The sequence below is a fragment of the Neolamprologus multifasciatus genome, unplaced genomic scaffold (assembly GCF_963576455.1).
Source record: "Neolamprologus multifasciatus unplaced genomic scaffold, fNeoMul1.2 chr13_unloc_1, whole genome shotgun sequence".
Lineage (NCBI taxonomy): Eukaryota > Metazoa > Chordata > Actinopteri > Cichliformes > Cichlidae > Neolamprologus > Neolamprologus multifasciatus.
Window position 1 is genome coordinate 478,445 of NW_028181974.1, and position 20,026 is coordinate 498,470.

Sequence of the window (20,026 nt, forward strand, 5' to 3'; positions counted from 1 at the left end):
GTCCAGTCGGAGCGCCGGGAGCATCAGATGCTGTTGGAAGGTGCAGTAGCTGATTCCGGCACGCCTCTGAGCCCCTCAGTGCGGCAAAAGGTGCAGCAACCTGTTCAACAGAGAGGAAACCCCCCTGAGTCTTCCACAGCACCACAGTCATCCAATCTGGGCAGAGTAAGCGGCTGGAAAGGCCCGAAGATGCAGCCCTATGGTGAGGATGAAGATATTGAACATTATTTAACCACTTTTGAGAGGATTGCAACAGGATGTCAGTGGCCACAAGAAGAATGGGCACTGCATCTGGCTCCACTTCTTAGTGGTAAAGCACGTGCGGCATATGTTGCTATGGACACTGAAGAGACAATGGACTATGATAAAGTAAAAACCGCCGTTCTTGAAAAATTTGAAATAAGCGCTGAGACTTACCGAATCAGGTTCCGCAACATGACGGTGAAGGACGATGAGACACCCAAAGAGCTGCGAACGTGCCTTAAAGACCTATATGAAAAGTGGATGCTTCCAAAGGAGAAGACAAAGGACCAAATAGGAGATGTCATAGTGATGGAGCAGTTTCTCAGAGTTCTTAACCCAGAGCTGAGGACCTGGGTGAAAGAGCGCAACCCCACTGCTTCAAAAGAAGCTGCAGAGATGGCAGAGGCTTTTCTTGCAGCCCGACGATCACAAAAAGGGTACATGGTAGGAAAACCCAGTTCAGCCCCTGTATTTGTGGGTAAGTCAGGGGGTGGGAATGGGTACAGAGCTAAAAGCCCTAAACAAAGTTTCCCAATCACTAGCAGTAGCCATGCTAGAGAAGTAAGGCAGAGAGGCCCGTTGGTGTGTCATGCCTGTGGTCAAGCAGGTCACTTTAAGGCAGATTGCCCAGGTCAGCAAGTCAGTAAGACTTACATGTGTCTTTCACCACAGTGTTTTGACTTGCTAGAGGAAGAAACAGAGTCTCTAGTACCCTCCAGTGATCAGGAGCACACTATCTGTGTTTTCATTTCATTGAGGTGCCATTCATACAGGTAACGAGTGGGGGACAGAAAAGCTTCTTACAGAAGACGTTACAGGTCTGTGAGAGCCAGGGATTTTCCTTGTTTGAGGTGACCAAATACTTATTTTCCACCCTGATTTACGAATAAATTCTTTACAAATCCTACCATGTAAATTCATGGATTTTTTTTCACATTCTGTCTCTCACAGTTGAAGTGTACCTCTGGTGCAAATTACTGACCTCTGTCATCATTTTAAGTGGGGGAACTTGCACAATCGGTGGCTGACTAAATACTTTTTTGCCCCACTGTAAATGTCACTTCATCATTAATTGATTTGAATCTTTCATTTGTTTATGTAGTTTGGTTATACTTACCATTGTGTGTTCCTCTGGACAGGTCCTATGTGTAAAACAGGTATGTGGGAATGGCCGCCCCAGTACTTCCTGATTTTATAGGATATGATGTCACTGATCATGTCAATTGGGTGTAACCAAATGAAGGGGTGTTTCTTTTGTGTAAAATTGTTTATTTCATTTAAAATAACCTCATGAGTCAGTAAGTGAAGAGATTGACTTTTCAAACCGTTTAGTTGGGTGAATGAGTTTGTTAAGTGGAAAAATGATTTTATTCCTGTTTCTTTGGACTAGACTGTGTTATTTAGCCTTCCTCTCGTGTTAGGGTCGGCACCGACCCATTTTAAATTTCAAATGCATAAAAAAAATCACAAACATTTGTTTATTGTATCAAGGCTTTTTGACTTTCTCAGGAACCTCTATTTCTACAAAATAAAAGAAAAAAAAAATATTTTCACTAAATTATAAAATGCCCTAGTTGAAATTATGACCTTTGTGTTGTTAGGGTCGGTTTCAACCCAGGTATAATATTATGAGTATAAAGCAATAATTAAAGCCAAAATTGAAATCATAAGTGCACTGTCAGCTAAAACATTGACAGCAAGCTCCTCTCCTAATCATATGAGCTTTAGGGGATTCTTATTTTGCGTGTTTTTTGCAGTATACCTGCACAAAAACAAAACAAAATAAAGACGGGACATGTCAAGAATTCACTCATTTGAGTGGCCATTTGACTTCCAGAGTGCACATTTACAATTTGCAGCATACAAAAATGAGAAGAAGATTCACAGTGAGCCAAGTTCTGCATCATATTTTTGGTGAAAATGAAGGAGAGGACACAGAGCAGCATATAGATTCAGATGGGCAGGTTTCTAGGAGGAAGACAATGTGGACTATCATCCAGAAGACACAGACACATCTGATCATTTTCTGGGCAACGATGTCACTTCACACATTTGATATCATTTTGATTCAGGAGTCCTCAGATTTGACAACAGAGAGACCAGACCGAGGTCTGACAAGCTTGCTCCCATCAGGGATGTCTGAGAGAGATGGGTGCAGCTTCTTCCCCTGATGTTCATCCCAGGGCCAGAGGTGACAGGGGATGAACGTCTTGTCCACTTTTCGAGGAAAATGCCCCTACCGGCAATACATACCCAGTAAGCCAGGAAAATACGGCAGAAAAATCTGGGAAGCCTGTGATGCAAAAACCAACTATGGCTAGAATGTACAGATTTTCACAGTCAAAGCTGTGAGTGGCACCCCTGAGAAGAAACAATGAAAATGTGTGGTCCTCGATATGACCACTGGACTGCAGGATCACAATATCAGCTGTAATATTTTATTTTATTTTTTACCAGATATGACCTCGGACAAGAACTTCACAAAGGAAACTTCACAAAGATGTAGCTGTATCATTGGGAAGTGATAAAAAGCCCACAATTACCCACGACTATAACCAAAAGAAAGGAGGAGTGGACTTTTTCTTTTTTTCAGTTTATATTAAAGGTCTACTGCTAAAAAACAAAAATTTTTATTTGTCTTTTCTTGATGTAAATATCTATGGGTCGAAATTGACCCGTAACACCATAGATGTCATTTTAGTAATTAATCTTAAAATGAAAAAAAATCAATAAAACAGATTTATTTAAGAGATGTGTCCTATACCCCTCAGTAATAGTCAGGTAACACAAAAACCTTTTATTTATTAATATGATTCTCTTGAGGTTAATTTTACAATTTTTTTCAATTGAAATCGAGGGGTATAGTGACAAAAAAAGACCCACAGGCCCACACCAAAAGCATTAAAACCAACATTTTCATGGATAAGGAAGCCTAACAAGATAACCAAGAGATGAGAAACAAATTGGATGATCACTTATTGTTTTAGTGTATTTTATAACTGATTTAATTCACGGGTCAAAACTGACCCATTAACATAAGAGATGATAACAGAAAGCTAACACAAGAGGAGGGTTAGTCTACCCTGTTTTCCCAATGGTGGAGGTTAATGAGATCCAGGTGTGAGTAGAATTCTATATAAAGCAGGTGAAATTTTGACTGAGAGGATCTTATGTTTTTGTGAAATAATTGTTGAAAGGCGACGCCAGAAAATAAAGAATACTTAAAAGAAACTTGAACAGTCTGCAGATGCTGTCTTCCTATCACCTTCCATGCTGCTTATGTCACACTACTTCACAGAGAGTGACATACAAACAAAGGCGAGGGAGGCGAGAAACAAAACTAGGAAAACCTAAACTGGGAAAGCTGAGAACCAAATAAGAAACCTGGACACGAGGGAATGGAGTTAAAACACGAAGGATGACAAGCAGGAAAAACAGCATGGAGGAGCACAGACGGACCAGTAACGCACACAAGAGGACAAATGCTATAAATTAGTGATGGCCCGCTTGAAGCTGACGCTCCGGCGCGTGTGTCAAAAACACCAACACACCGCTTCAGAAGCACTCTGTCGATGCTCGATTCGTTTGGCCACAGTCACGTGATCAGTGACGTCCAATTGTGAATTGTGAATTCCACTCTGCAGAGTGGGCAATCATAATGAAGCAGTTCAGTTTTTTTGTAGATTCAAGCTGCTCTTCATATTTTTGACCAGCAGATGTCACCACAGAGGACTGTGTTAAAAAGCTTCCAGTAATGAATCGTTTTTCAACGAGTAAAACGAGCATGCGGGTAGATGCTGTACGTTTATGGGCTGCAGGAGAGACACAGATTTGTGCAGCTGAGGTTGTTTGGGGTGCCTGCGTGTTCGCCTGCTGGGCCTGAGTGAGCCTCTCCACATCTGTGGCCTGGCGGTCTCTTCTCTTGCTGAGGATCTTAACGTAGTTTGCTGGGATGAGCCGGTGGTCTCACCGTCCACGCTGGCCAGGAGCCAGCCACGCACACGGGGTTGTAGCTCTAAACACGAGGGAGATAGTTGTAAACATGGGGCATGCACAGACAAAAGAAGAGCCCTCATCTGTTATTTCTAAGATAAGGAAAACAAAAATAGAAGGTTTTGGGCCAAAGCACTCAGAATCAAATGTCCCGCAGCCAGTAAAAAGCTCATCACCTTTAGGAGCGAGGTTGAGCATCTCTCCAGCTTGCATAGAAAGCTCCTCCTGAGAAGCAGCTGTAAAGTCATATTCTCCTCTGGCCACCACGTGGTCGTCCTCCTCGCTCGTCCAGTTAGTGTCTAAACCAAGCAAGGAAACTGAATGAAAGACATTCATCATTTTAACTGGTCTTAACCAAAAACAAGTCCTTCTGCTTTTCCTTACACTTGTAAAGTAACTAATGGCATATGGAGCTATGGTACCCAATTTATTTGGGTACCATAGCTAAATGTACTCATATGAATATGTGAGTGCTTGCTGTTCCATCTCTTCAGCCTGCTGCACAAACCTGCTGGGGGGACGTCCTCAAGGTGAGGTGTGTGTCTGTATCCTCCCAGGCTGTAGCCGCCACCGTAGCTGTAGCTGTAAGGCCTGTAGCCACCACAGATGGAGCTCCCATAGGGGCTGTAAGAGGGGAGGAAGGAGCTGTTGGATGGACAGTAGGACTGCTGGACCTTATGAGGGGGCACCAGGGGCGCCATCCTGGGCAGGACAGAAGGGCTAGCAGGGGTAGTACAAATGTATTGTGCATGAAACGAATTCAAACGTGCTGCAGGATATCACCAGGTAAACTCGCCACATTTTTAAACATTGTGTTGTTCAACAGCATCAAGACTGACGGAGTGTGTTCGAGATAACCTCACAAGTGTCACAGGTGACACATTTGGCGTGTTTTTTCTGATTTGTCGGTAGCAGCTCCTGAAACGCAAGACTGCCACACATCTGTTCGACCAACGCCAGTAGATCTGGAACACCAGGAGGTCGACGCACGATGTGCTGGGAAAGCGGTGTTCCTCCCGGCTGTAGTAGGTCTCGACCTCCCGTTAGCTTCGAGCTAGTGGGTGTCAGATCTCCGAAAACGTCGGAGCACTTTTGCAAATATGTGATGTCTTGTAAACCGAGCAGGTATCTGACGTTTACACAACTACATTCACGCCTCAAAATATCTTAAAAGTGTATTTTGTGACCCAGAAAGAGTAATATTACAACTAAGTAGCTGCCGCCATTGTTGGAATTCACCTTTTGCGAGATCTCGCAAAAGTCCGTCTTAATTTTTTTTCTCCCATGTCCCCTGCGGGGCTCCGTAGATAATAGCAAACACTGAAATAAATTTTTTGCACGTATGAATGAATTTTGTTCACTCAAATTCAGCTTTTCTTTGCTGAAAATAAATTTCTTCTCAAACTGCAACACTTGTACCTGCAAACTTTTTTTATGTGCTCTCAAACTTTTTTTTTTTACGTGCGCTCAGAATAGTGGCACAAAAATAACGCCATACCAGGCTGTGTCGCAATTCAGGGTCTGCACGCTTGAAGTACGTGCAGTACGCCTACTACGTACGGTGCGTACTATAAGTACGAGAAGTGTGGAAGCGAGAGGCTTGTGAAATGGGACGGTCTAGCCTTCGTCGCGCTGTTCAGGTTGCCTAGCAACCATGATACTAACCGCGAGAAACATTTCATACAGCTTTGTTTAACAGAAATGAAGGAGAAAAAAATGGTTTGTTGGTCATTCATTTTTGTCATGACATCACTTTGATAAGTTGAGTATCTGAGGCTGAAACCAGAGGACTGTAAAACATGATTGTTGGGCTTCATTTCTGTACTGAACAGTCATTTTAAGATTAGTTAGTAAATAACAATTAGCTAATGTTGTTCATGAGACTAAAATCATCTCACTGTGGTAATGTAAATATAATATGGCCAATATTATATGTATTGTCGGATTATTATGATATATATATTTATATTGCAGGATATATTACAGCAGTGAGCTTGAACTCTGGGTCAAAGATTCAAGTTGCAGTTATTTATATTTCCTATCACCTTAAATCTTCACTCAAAGACAAGTATCTTTGACAGTGTATATACAGATGTATTATACATAAGAGACAAATATTGTTCGTTTAATATGTTGGCATTATTACATTTGGGTCAATGCTTACTTTTAAGTGTAAAAAGAAAATGTACAAGCTGTGATAACTGTTTCTGATAGAATGAAGAGTAGACTGATATATTAAATATTCCTTTATTGGGTGAGAAAATCAGACCATGTCATAACTGCTTTAAGTCATACAGAATAGATATCAGAGCCTTAAACAGGCTGACTTCTGCTAAATGGGTCAAACTGGGCAGAAAGTATACAAACACATAACATCCTTATAGAATATGATGTAACACTATAGATCAACTTACCTCAGAATATATAAAGCATATAAACAAACATACAGAAAAATGATGCAACAAACGCAGTGCTACTAATCCAAAATACTCAAAGCTTCATAGAACTGAAACAAACATTTATTTTTAGCTCCATTCTGCTGCTGATACATACTTTAGGTTTCTGAATATTAAACTTGTTGCTGCCTTTCATAGCGTTTAACTTGAAGTCCCTGAGTACTTTCTCCCACAAATTCTTGTAAAACTATTTGAACATTACCTAATAAGACTGATTCAGGACAGACAAATAGTTATGCTAAACTTTTCTAGCAGTCCTTCACAAACAGGGAACAGTCTGTCTATTCTCTCCATCTGTCAGCTGATGCTGGCTCTTCCTCCTCCTCTTCCTCGCACACTGCTGAGTTTGTCCTGGTGGATCATCAGGGGTGCAAAGCCTCACAGATGATGTGCAGCAGTGGGTCCCTCAGTCTGTCCTCACTCTGGACACTTGCAGTTGTTACACATGGAAATCAAATGTGTGATAAGCTGCAGGATTCAAACACAAGTGTAATTTATAAATACATGTTCATACTTTTATTCCACAATCAGAGAGAAAGAAACAGAGAGAGAGTGCAGGACAGACAGACAGGTGACAGTCTCAGGTGTTTACACTGCTACAAAACAGCACCAGAGAAGGAGGATTCAGTGTTTGTGTTATTACGAGTGCTAAACAAGAAGAGTTCCCAGCTGGTACAGTGGACACATGTGTGACTCCTGTGATTAAAGCATCTTTCTTTCAGCGTAACGAGTGAACCGTCAGCTCGTTCAAACACATGTTAAAGTCCGTTTGGCTCGACACCACCGAACAGAGGCAGTAATATAACATAGCTAACATTAACAGTGCAGTGAATCCTGCTTGTGCCGTGATATTCAGGACTGCAAACCGAGCAGCATCACTGACTTTCAGTCAGTTAACGCTGAAAGTACAAACATCACTAATGTCACACAACTTTGCCGACATGTGGCCAACAGTAATGTTTCAATGTTCTTCATTATTAAACATTCGCACATAAATAAGTGACATAGTATTCAGTACTTACTTTTGACAGTTTACTCTTCGGCCGCTCCCTTCTGCCTTCTGCCGTATTTTGCGGCAAAATTATCCACACCCACCGCCGCGCTATGAATTGTGGGATATATGGGACCACGAAGCGTGCACCGGACCACGCTTGATATTTGGGGAAATCGACGGCGCATTTGAAGTACACTTGTTCGGACAGTCGTCACGTGGCGGTGACGTAATCGCACTCAAAATGCGTACTTCAAGCGTGCGGTCTCTGAATTGGGACACAGCCGCAGTCTCAATTTCAACTTGTGTTGAAAGTGCGGACTTCAAATGATATTTTCTTAATTGTGTTAATAGGCCACGTAAAACCAGAGTTAAGATTCAAAACAAAAGAAACAGTACAAACGGTGTTTTCTGAGGACAGCGCTACCAAACACTCTCCGTTGGCGACCAAAATTAAAAAATTTTTTTTTTTTTAAAAAGGATGCATGTCTGCCATTACCTGCCAAAACCGGAAGTAACGTAATATTTCGTGGGAAACGTAGTTTTTCCCCTCAGGGCCTTTATAAACCTATACTGGTGGTTTTAAGTTATGTCTGACATATATCTGTGCAGTTTCTGGGATGCTTAGACCTCAAAATGCACTGTTGGAAATTATTTTATTTTTTATGTTTTGTTTTGTTACTTTTCTAAAAACAGATGGTGATCTTTTCTAAAAACGATAGGACAGGTATGGAGGAGAGTGAAGCAAGAGAATGGGTTCCTAAGGTGGGCAAGAAAAATCCAGCTAAGTTTCTTCTCCTGTAGTTAACGATGTAAATATGTTGTTTTCACACATCCATGGAAAATGAGCAAAATATATATTTTTCTGCTCTAAAAGCAGTCTGTGAGCTCATCTGAAGATGATGGGACAGATGACTGGAAACCCACACAGGATGAATCTGAAGGCTATTCAGAAGAGGAGGAAGAACAAGAACGTAAAAGGATTCCTAAGGTAGCCATGAAAAACAAAACTGGGTGTCCTGTGCCACAAAGAGAGGTGAAATTCATCCTCCGTTTCAGTGCTTCCACAATCTATATATCAAAAATTAGCCAAACATATTGTTGTCTTCTCTTAAAACAGATAGTGGCAGCATCTGAAGAGGATGGGACACATGATAGCAGACCCACACAGGATGAATCTAAAGATGATTCAAAAGATGAAGCAGAACATTTGGGACAAATGATTCACAAAGTGGCCATGGAAAAGGTAAAAATTGTTCTCAGTTTCAATGCATTCAACAAAATATGTCTTTGTATTCTTTTACGTCAGATGGTCAGCTCATATGTTTGGAACACCAGGACTGCCATAATGAATTGATTAAATACACCATTAAATAATTAATTAAATGTGGCAATAATGAATTAAAATCGGAAATAATTACCATATTTTCTGGACTACAAAGCGCACCTGAATATTAGCCGCACAAGCTAAAATCAGGGGAAAATCCTGTTTTGTACATACATTAGCCGCACCTGACTAAAAGCCGCAGGTGTTTCAATGTTGACTTATCATATGTAAGAGAATATGCACAAAGCGAATTGTCAGGAAAGAGATGGCTGTTTGGAGACACATCCCTTTTATTAATATTTTGAAAACAAGTTAGGAGTACATATTTGCATAACTTTTTAGGTATATGTACAAGTAGTGGTAATTACAAGTACCAAACATGTACTGTGCTTCATAAATGAGTAACAAATGTAGTACATAACAATAACCTACCTACAGCACACCAGAAAAATAGATTCGGACTACCTTTTAGGCTCAGGTGCAGTGACACGGCTTTAACAAGAAGAAAAGCCAGTCATTCACCACCATCTTTCTCTTCTTCCTGCGCACTAAAACCACCAAAGTCCTCTTCTCCAGTGTCGGAAACGAACAGGCTCAGGATGGCTACGTCATCCACTCTCCGCTTCTCTCCTTCGTTGTCACTTTCAAAACCAAAGAAATCCTCGTTTTCAGTGTCAGAGTTGAACACCCTCAGAAGGGCCATGGCGGTGTCCTCCTCTCCATCATGCAGCAGGTCAGCCCTTCGAAATCCGTTGGTGATCGTGGATTTTTTCAAACTTTTCCACGCTGTCAGAATCCACTGGTGGAGTTGGGCATAACTTGCTTTTCGCAAGTTTATCACCGCTCGCCTTCCACGCCTCCCACGCCTCCCACTGAACGCATAGCGCTACTTTGAAGTTTGTTTTTGCGCTACTTTGTACGGCACTACGTCGCCTGGCGGACGGACATGTGACCAACATACCACTCTTGAACCCCGATACTGTGTGTCTGATCACATGCCCTTCCGCCAGGCAACTGAGTAACGTACAACAGCGGAACAAACAAAACAAATCCTCTTACGATATCACAAAAATCATGGACAATCCATAGAAAAGCCGCACCTGACTGAAAGCCGCAGGGTTCAAATCTTGTGCAAAAAGTAGCAGCTTATAGCCCGACAATTACGGTAATTACATAAATATTTACGACACATGTAATTAATTAATTATTGACACATTTCATTAATTATTTAAATTAATTCATTTTGGCACAGTTGACTCCTTCAGGTCTCACCATGAAATAATTTTATCTGTCAACCTCACCCATCAAACTCAGGGGGCGGGGTTAACGCTGATCGAGTCAAAACCATTGCTTTGGCCTGGTGGCCATTGTTTTTAGCACTTTGCTCTTTGCAAAAGTGCTTCGATGATTTCGGAGATGTCTGCCCAGTCTCACGGCAAAGCGTGGGATAGACCCGCTCGTCTCGCAAGCAATCGAGCTGTTATTACCACCAACAAAGGGCATGCCCCGGTACACAGCTGTAATAACCCCCGCTGACACTGACTTCTTTTACTGAGGTTATATTTATCGGGTTTTATTTCCTGATGTTCTTATGTGTCCTACGTGTTTCAGTCGCCAATTCTGAATTATAACTAACATTAAAAACATGTTTAAGGAGGAGAGGGAGACAAATAAATTCGATTAATTCAATTCAATTCAATTTTATTTATATAGCGCCAAATCACAACAAAAGTCACCTCAAGGCGATTCATAGATACAGAGAAAAACCCAACAATCATATGACCCCCTATGAGCAAGCACTTTGGCGACAGTGGGAAGGAAAAACTCCCTTTTAACAGGAAGAAACCTCCGGCAGAACCAGGCTCAGGGAGGGGCGGCCATCTGCTGCGACCGGTTGGGGTGAGAGAAGGAAGACAGGATAAAAGACATGCTGTGGAAGAGAGACAGAGGTTAATAACAGATATGATTCAATACAGAGAGGTCTATTAATACATAGTGAGCCAGAAAGGTGACTGGAAAGGAAAAACTCAATGCATCATGGGAATCCCCCGGCAGCCTACATCTATTGCAGCATAACTAAGGGAGGATTCAGGGTCACCTGGTCCAGCCCTAACTATATGCTTTAGCAAAAAGGAAAGTTTTAAGCCTCATCTTAAAAGTAGAGATAGTGTCTGTCTCCCGAATCCAAACTGGAAGCTGGTTCCACAGAAGAGGGGCCTGAAAACTGAAGGCTCTCCCTCCCATTCTACTTTTAAATACTCTAGGAACAACAAGTAAGCCTGCAGAGCGGGAGCGAAGTGCTCTAATAGGGTGATATGGTACTACAAGGTCATTAAGATAAGATGGGGCCTGATTATTTAAGACCTTGTATGTGAGGAGCAGGATTTTGAATTCAATTCTGGATTTAACAGGAAGCCAAAACAGGAGAAATATGCTCTCTCTTTCTAGTTCCTGTCAGTACTCTTGCTGCAGCATTTTGGATTAGCTGAAGGCTTTTCAGTGAGTTTTTTGGACATCCTGATATTAATGAATTGCAGTAGTCCAGCCTGGAAGTAATAAATGCATGAACTAGCTTTTCAGCGTCACTATGAGACAGGATACTTCTAATTTTAGAGATGTTGCGCAAATGGAAGAACGCAGTCTTACATATTTGTTTAATATGTGCGTTGAAGGACATATCCTGGTCAAAAATGACTCCAAGGTTCCTCACAGTGTTACTGGAGGCCAAGGTAATGCCATCCAGAGTAAGAATCTGGTTAGATACCATATTTCTAAGCTTTTCAGCGCCGAGTACAATGACCTCAGTTTTATCTGAGTTAAGAAGCAGAAAGTTAGTGGCCATCCAAGTCTTTATTTCTTTAAGACATTCCTGCAGTTTAACTAATTGGTGTGTGTTATCTGGCTTCATGGACAGATAGAGCTGGGTGTCATCTGCATAGCAGTGAAAATGTATGCTATGTCTTCTAATGATGCTGCCTAGGGGAAGCATGTATAATGTAAACAGAATTGGCCTAGCACTGAACCCTGTGGAACTCCATAATTAACCTCAGTGTGTGAAGAGGACTCTCCATTTACATGCACAAATTGGAGTCTATTAGATAGATATGATACAAACCACTGCAGTGCAATACCTGTAATACCTACAGCATGTTCTAATCGCTCTAATAGGATATTATGGTCAACAGTATCGAATGCTGCACTAAGGTCAAGAAGGACAAGCAAAGAGATGAGTCCACTGTGAGAGGCCATAAGAAGATCATTTGTAACCTTCACTAAAGCTGTTTCTGTGATGTGATGAACTCTGAAACCTGACTGAAACTCTTCAAATAAACCATTCCTCTGCAGATGATCTGTTAGCTGTTTGACAACTACTCTTTCAAGGATTTTTGATATGAAAGGAAGGTTGGAGATTGGCCTATAATTAGCTAAGACTGCTGGGTCTAGAGATGGCTTTTTGAGTAAAGGTTTAACTGCAGCCACCTTGAAGGCCTGTGGTACATAGCCGATTATTAGAGATAGGTTGATCATATATAAGATCGAAGAATTAATCAATGGCAGGACTTCTTTGAGCAGTTTTGTAGGAATGGGGTCTAAAAGACACGTTGATGGTTTGGAGGAAGTAATTATTGAAGTTAACTCAGAAAGATCGATTGGAGAAAAAGAGTCTAACTTAACATCAATGGTACTAAGAGTAGCTGTAGAAAATATTACATCTGTGGGATAATTATTGGTAATTTTTTCTCTAATGATAAAAATTTTATTTGTGAAGAAGTTCATGAAGTCATCACTAGTTAACGTTAAAGGGATGGTTGGCTCAAAAGAGCTCTGACTTTTTGTCAGCCTGGCTACAGTGCTGAAGAGAAACCTGGGGTTGTTCTTATTTTCTTCAATCAGTGATGAGTAGTAATCTGTTCTGGCTTTGCGGAGGGCTTTCTTATAAAGCAACAAACTATTTCTCCAGGCTAAATGATGATCCTCTAAATTTGTGACACGCCATTTCCTCTCCAGATTACGAGTCATCTGCTTTAGGGTACGTGTTTGAGAATTATACCACAGGGTCAGGTACTTCTGATTAGAGACCTTAGTTTTCACTGGAGCTACAGTATCCAGAGTCGTACGTAGTGAGGAGGTGAAATTATTAACAAGATAATCGACCTCTGTTGGGGTAGCGTTCAGATAGCTGCTCTGCTCTGTGTTGGTACAGGGCATTGACGATGATAACAGTGGCTGGATTATATTCTTAAACTCAGTTACAGCGCTTTCAGAAAGACATCTACTTTGATAAAGTCCACTCTCGACTGCTGCGTAATCAATTATTGTAAATGTAAATGTTATCAAGAAATGATCAGACAGGAGAGGGTTTTCAGGAAACACTGTTAAATGTTCAGTTTCTATGCCATATGTTAAAACAAGATCTAGAGTGTGATTAAAGTGGTGGGTGGGTTCTTTTACATTTTGAGAGAAACCAATTGAGTCTAACAACAGATTAAATGCCATGTTGAGGCTGTCATTTTTAGCATCTACATGGATGTTAAAATCACCCACAATAATTATTTTATCTGAGCTCAGAACTAAATTAGATATAAAGTCTAATTAACAGCTTATCTTTGGGTTTTTGTTCAGTAATCAGTAGGGCTGCACGATTAATCGTTAGAAAATCGCGACCTCGATTCATACTTATGTGCGATCTCATTTCCAAATGACAACAATTAAAAAAAAAAAAAAGGAAAAAAAAAGACGACGACGATTGTACCGCATCAGCAGCAGATTAGAATAACAGTTATACATTTAATAAATTACCAAATGAATACACGCAAGAAACGAGCAAACCTGTTCCGACAATTTGAGTTTGTGTTCCCTCAGCTGCAGACTCGCTGCTGTTTAAATGTTTGAGAGAAAGATTAGATATAAAGCAAACGTCAAACATAGACTCAGTCTGCGTTCACATTTGATATGAGGCCAGGACGGATAATGGCTGTGTCCTGTTTTAAGATCATATATGTAAAATTGTTGTCTGACCTCCGTCGATCCAGCCGCTCAGAGTCCGTGGTTACCATGGTTACTGCATAAGCAGCTATAATGTAAACAGCTGGCACAGCGGAAACCTACCGGGAGCATGGGTGTTTATGTTTTTCATTGCAAAAGAACTGTCTGAATGGTTAACTGAAGTTAACTTGGATAAATTATAGTTAAGGAGTATCACAGATAACGCCCACGTGAGCTGTGTGACTGTTCACCACTACACTGAAATAAGTAAGCTATTACTGAAATACACATGCTATATCATAAACTATGATATAAATAGGGAGGTCCTATTAACGTGTTTAGTTTTAAAGGACACCTTCCTGCCTTTAGTCTCATTCATGAGCAATATTAGTTTACTTCTAACATCCAGAAGTCTGCACGATGTGTTTCATAGTTTGTAACATGTCATGTTTCGGCTGTGTACAGGCAGGAGAAGGACCCAAACGCAAGACTCACGACAATGAAATTAAACTCAAAAAGCTGCTTTATTGCAGAATGGACCGAAAAATATAACAAAACTAAACTGGGGCATGGATAACCTGACACACAGGGAAACACAGCCATGAGGGAGACTACGACACTGACAAAGAGAAACACAGGGCTTAAATACACAGAGGGATAACGAGGGAATGAGACACAGAAGGAGAGCACAGCTGGGAGAAATCAGGCTGGACGAGACAAGGGAAGCAAAACTAGAAACACTCACATGAGACGTGGACCTTCAAAGTAAAACAGGAAACACACTGACTGAACTCAAAACATGTAAACTTAACAGCAACTGAGACAGAACATAGGGAGCTGAAACATGGGACAGAAAGGCAAAGTAGACACAACATGAACATAACGACGCCCACAGGGAAAGAGCAAAACAGACCACCAAAGCACAGGACCTCTTTCAAAATAAAATAGGAAACAATGAAACACTGACTACTGACACATGACTACATGGACTTGACAACATAAGAAACAGACATGAAACACATGAAGGATAATGGAGACTTAACACAAGGGTTGAAAACACAAGGGGAATAGAATAAGCAAATGAACATAGAAATCTAATGAGTTTAAACATGCACTATAAACATCAAAATGAACTAAAACTCAAAACGCTGGGTCATCAGACCCAGGATCGTGACATAACAAGCCTTTGACAGTTAAACATAACGTGACCGAAAAAGCAAAAAAAAAAAAAAAGAAAAGAAAAGCAAAAAAATCACACAAATTATATGTTAACCTCATTTATTTTTAGTTAAGTAAACTCTAAAAATTCTAACAGATTGCTGGTGCTTAGAATACAGTTGAATAACTATTAAAAAACAGATGATATAATATTTCTGTCCAGGTTGCAGTCTTGATGATTGCAAGATGATTGTTTGCTGTTGCAAACTCTGCTCCTCTCAGTGGAAATGCGCCTTCTCTTTCCTCTTTGTATAAAACATTTTAAAAGTCAGTTTAATCTCAAAATTCACTGTTAAATCCAAAACACCCCAGATAAAAAAAAAAATTAAGTCCAGCGTTTAACCACTGAGAGCTAAAATTCAGCTGAGGTTTCAAAGCTGTGTGCCGGTGATTGGACATCAGCCGCTGATAAAGTAGGTTTGCCTATAAAGTGCTCGGTTGGGAAACAAGCTCCAGGAGCTCTGCGCTCGGGAAAAAAAATTATATTTACTTATCTTGTGCAGAGAAATGCGCTGACATTGCGTTATATCGAGCACCGGCTGCCCAGTTAAACTGTGACTATCACCAGGTAACGTGGGCGTGTTTCTTGAATTAGCAGCAGGTGTTAAACAACCGCTGACAGGTGAGGAGGAGGATGCATGCAGGTAAACTGAGGGCCTGTTGAGCTGATCGCTGGTTTCGTGAGAAAAATGTCAGCTCGTTCTTTATGTTACAGAAGCACAGAGACACAAGACCAGGCGGAAAGAGACGATCGTTCGGTGAAAATGAGAATCTGCGAATGCAACATGTGGAACACGGAGAGTGGAATATGTAAACAAACCGGTTAACGTAACCCCCACCCCTCCCAAAAAAAAAAAAAAACTTACAAAAAACTAACAAACAAACTAAAAAAAACCCTAAAAAAACAGTTAAGCTGGAACACTGGGGCTGTGAGCTCGGTGCACTCTGTCAGCTGACTGTTAGCAGAGCTAGTGACATCTCTGAAAACATCTGAGCACTTTTGCATGTTCTATGTTGACAACCTGACCAGACACGTGAGGATTACGGCGCAACATTCGCAGCTAAAACACTATTAAAAGTGTAGTTGGTGACAGAAAAATGGGGTATTTTAAAACTACACCACCACCTGCCTGTGATTTGAAATGCATTCTGGGATACCTGGCTGCCCCAAGTCTACACAAGCAATCGATTATCTAGGATCGACCTGTCTCGACTTACTTTGCACGGCAACCAATCAAATGTTAGAGAAGCTGCATGGCAGCGTTAACCCCGCCCACTTAGTTTGGTGGGTGAGGCTGACAGATAAAATTATTTCAAGGAGAGAGATGAAGGGGACAAAAGTGCCAAAATGAATTAAATAAATAAATCATTAAATAATTAATTAAAACTGTCAATAATTAATTAAATTTGTTATTTATTAATTAAATGTGTCAATAATTAATTAATTACATGTGTAGTAAATATTTATGTAATTAATTATTTCCAATTTTAATGAGTTATTGCCACATTTAATTAATTATTTAATGGTGTATTTAATTAATTCATTATGGCAGTCCTGGCGTTCCATGCATATGAAATATGCAAGGAGTAAAGGTATTGAAGGTACATGAGATTAAATACCTGGAGTCAAGCATCCAAAGCAACAAGCAGTGCAAAAGGCCAGGCAGGGGATGGCAGGGCTCAAGATGCTAAGATTTTGTTTGGGAGTGACCAGAATGGAGAAGATTAGAAATGAGTGCATCAGAGAGACAGCTCATGTTGAGCGGTTTGGAGACAAAGTTAGAGAGGCAAAGCTGACATGATTTGGACATATGTAGAAGAGGCATAGTGAATATATTGTGCCATATGGAGCTGCCAGGCAGGAGGGAAAGAGCAAAGCCCTTAGAGGGAGTTCGTGGATGTAGTGATGGAGGATATAGATAGGGTTGGTATGAACGAGGAGGCGGCTATGGATAGTTTAAGATGGAGGCAGATGATCCACTGTAGTGACCCCTAAAGGGAGGAGCCAGAAGAAGAACTCAGCTCATTTGAAGAGGATGGAATAGATGATGGGAAACCTCCACCAGATAAATTTAAAGACAATTCAGAAAAGATGAGTTTAAGGAAGAGGTGAGTTAGCTCCAGTCCATTTTTAGTGAGGTCATGAGGACGAGTAGTAGTGGGAAACGTACACAAGATGAATTCAAAGACAGTATATATATTCAAAGAAATATAAAGGTCAAATCAAAAGTAGTCAGAATTACTAACAGTACTGCAGATAATTTATTTTCATTGGCATTTGGAAATATTAAGTAAGAGTAAGACAAAAAATAAAACTTTTTTTAGTAGTTGTATGCGTCTTCTTTTTGTGTACAGGGGGCGTTCGTGAGCAGTGAGTTGCCGCAGAGGACAGAGGAACAGCAACAGATTGCTGTCGCCTCAAAGACTCAAAGGCATCACTATGTCAGAAATGGACACAAGTATCCCATATGTGGACATGTATATGCTGATATTGTTCAGCACCTAAGAGTCACAGAGCAGGTTGTAAATAAAACTGAGCTGACTCTTTTGAGCCAATTTTCTCATCATCAGTAAGTGTCTTAATAAATTCTGAAAGATAAATTTATATTTACTGTCCCTACACATTTTTTCTAAACACTGCATTTATTTGATACTACATTAAACCATCGGCCTGCTCCTTCCTCTGACAGCGAGGCTCCTGGTGACTCTACCAGACCAAACCTACAGCCTCCTCTCTCTGCCAGTGACACTCTCAGTGACCACACCATCCCAATTTTGCAGCCTCCTTCTATCTCCACCAGCAAGGTTACTTGTCATTCAACAGTGGTATCCCCTGATGTGTTAATCCCAAGCAGTTTAACACCTGCTGCTAATTCAAGAAACACGCCCACGTTACCTGGTGATAGTCACAGTTTAACTGGGCAGCCGGTGCTCAATATAACGCAATGTCAGCGCATTTCTCTGCACAAGATAAGTAAATATAGTTTTTTTTTCCCGAGCGCAGAGCTCCTGGAGCTTGTTTCCCAACCGAGCACTTTATAGGCAAACCTACTTTATCAGCGGCTGATGTCCAATCACCGGCACACAGCTTTGAAACCTCAGCTGAATTTTAGCTCTCAGTGGTTAAACGCTGGACTTAATTTTTTTTTCTTTATCTGGGGTGTTTTGGATTTAACAGTGAATTTTGAGATTAAACTGACTTTTAAAATGTTTTATACAAAGAGGAAAGAGAAAGCGCATTTCCACTGAGAGGAGCAGAGTTTGCAACAGCAAACAATCATCTTGCAATCATCAAGACTGCAACCTGGACAGATATTATATCATCTGTTTTTTAATAGTTATTCAACTGTATTCTAAGCACCAGCAATCTGTTAGAATTTTTAGAGTTTACTTAACTAAAAATAAATGAAGTTAACATATAATTTGTGTGATTTTTTTTCATTTCTTTTCATTTTTTTTTTTTGCTTTTTCGGTCACGTTATGTTTAACTGTCAAAGGCTTGTTACAAACTATGAAACACATCGTGCAGACTTCTGGATGTTAGAAGTAAACTAATACTGCTCATGAATGAGACTAAAGGCAGGAAGGTGTCCTTTAAAACTAAACACGTTAATAGGACCTCCCTATTTATATCATAGTTTATGTTATAGCATGTGTATTTCAGTAATAGCTTACTTATTTCAGTGTAGTGGTGAACAGTCACACAGCTCACGTGGGCGTTATCTGTGATACTCCTTAACTATAATTTATCCAAGTTAACTTCAGTTAACCATTCAGACAGTTCTTTTGCAATGAAAAACATAAACACCCATGCTCCCGGTAGGTTTCCGCTGTGCCAGCTGTTTACATTATAGCTGCTTATGCAGTAACCATGGTAACCACGGACTCTGAGCGGCTGGATCGACGGAGGTCAGACCACAATTTTACATATATGATCTTAAAACAGGACACAGCCATTATCCGTCCTGGCCTCATATCAAATGTGAACGCAGACTGAGTCTATGTTTGACGTTTGCTTTATATCTAATCTTCCTCTCAAACATTTAAACAGCAGCGAGTCTGCAGCTGAGGGAACACAAACTCAAATTGTCGGAACAGGTTTGCTCGTTTCTTGCGTGTATTCATTTGGTAATTTATTAAATGTATAACTGTTATTCTAATCTGCTGCTGAGTCTCTTACGCTGATGAAAATGCAGAAAACACAGATCACGAACACCTGTTCAACCAATAACTTTCATTCCACTTTGATCTGCGACAAACTGACGGTTCATCTCTGTTACAGTGTTGCGTTAGACTGCTATATTTTTTTGTTCTTTATGCTGTAGATTTTCACGTCTCTGGAATAGTTGGCAGTAATAAGGATGATTTTCTGTAAAATCATATTGATATGACCCGTGATATATTCGTAGATGACAGTTAGATTAGTCAGCTGGGAAACTCTGTGTTAACTCATAGAGCTGAAGATATCGTGGATATGCTGACCTTGCTCCGTGGTGTACAGGTCCGTTTACCCTCATGATTAATATTCACAATAAAAATATTAGCCGAACATCATGAAGTCTGTATGTGTTTCATAGTGTCGAACAACCTTTGTACAGTTAAATCCAGCAGTTACTACATGACGGAAACACCAATGTTATCTCTTTTATACGTTTATACGCAGGTCACGCTGATTACTAGGGCTGCACGATTTTGCATAAAATGAGAATCACAATTTTTTGGCTTAGAATTCAGATCACAATTCTCTCACGATTTTCTTTTCCAATATAAATATTTATTGCACTTATTAACTGCACATCAACTTCATAACAG

The 20,026-nt window shown here is 40.5% G+C and overlaps 2 protein-coding genes across 3 annotated transcripts; one reads left to right on the forward strand and one right to left on the reverse strand.

The window, feature by feature from the left end:
* Positions 1 to 4,209: 4,209 nt before the first annotated feature.
* On the reverse strand, positions 4,210 to 4,979 carry LOC146490454 (peroxisomal membrane protein PEX13-like). Its single transcript, XM_085153220.1, has 2 exons — positions 4,745 to 4,979; positions 4,210 to 4,535 (listed from the first exon to the last, which is right to left on the reverse strand). Exons 1-2 carry the CDS (start codon positions 4,935 to 4,937, stop codon positions 4,210 to 4,212), a joined length of 519 nt encoding a protein of 172 aa, XP_085009346.1. The 5' UTR covers positions 4,938 to 4,979.
* Positions 4,980 to 7,593: 2,614 nt separating this feature from the next.
* On the forward strand, positions 7,594 to 18,411 carry LOC146490455 (uncharacterized). Of its 2 annotated transcripts, none has more exons than XM_085153216.1 (4): positions 7,594 to 8,448; positions 8,561 to 8,719; positions 8,804 to 8,929; positions 17,570 to 18,411. In XM_085153216.1, exons 1-4 carry the CDS (start codon positions 8,380 to 8,382, stop codon positions 17,786 to 17,788), a joined length of 573 nt encoding a protein of 190 aa, XP_085009342.1. In that variant the 5' UTR covers positions 7,594 to 8,379; the 3' UTR covers positions 17,789 to 18,411. The 2 variants fall into 2 exon arrangements, with proteins under 2 accessions (XP_085009342.1, XP_085009343.1); XM_085153217.1 differs by having other exon boundaries at positions 8,564 to 8,719.
* The last annotated feature ends 1,615 nt before the right edge of the window (positions 18,412 to 20,026 follow it).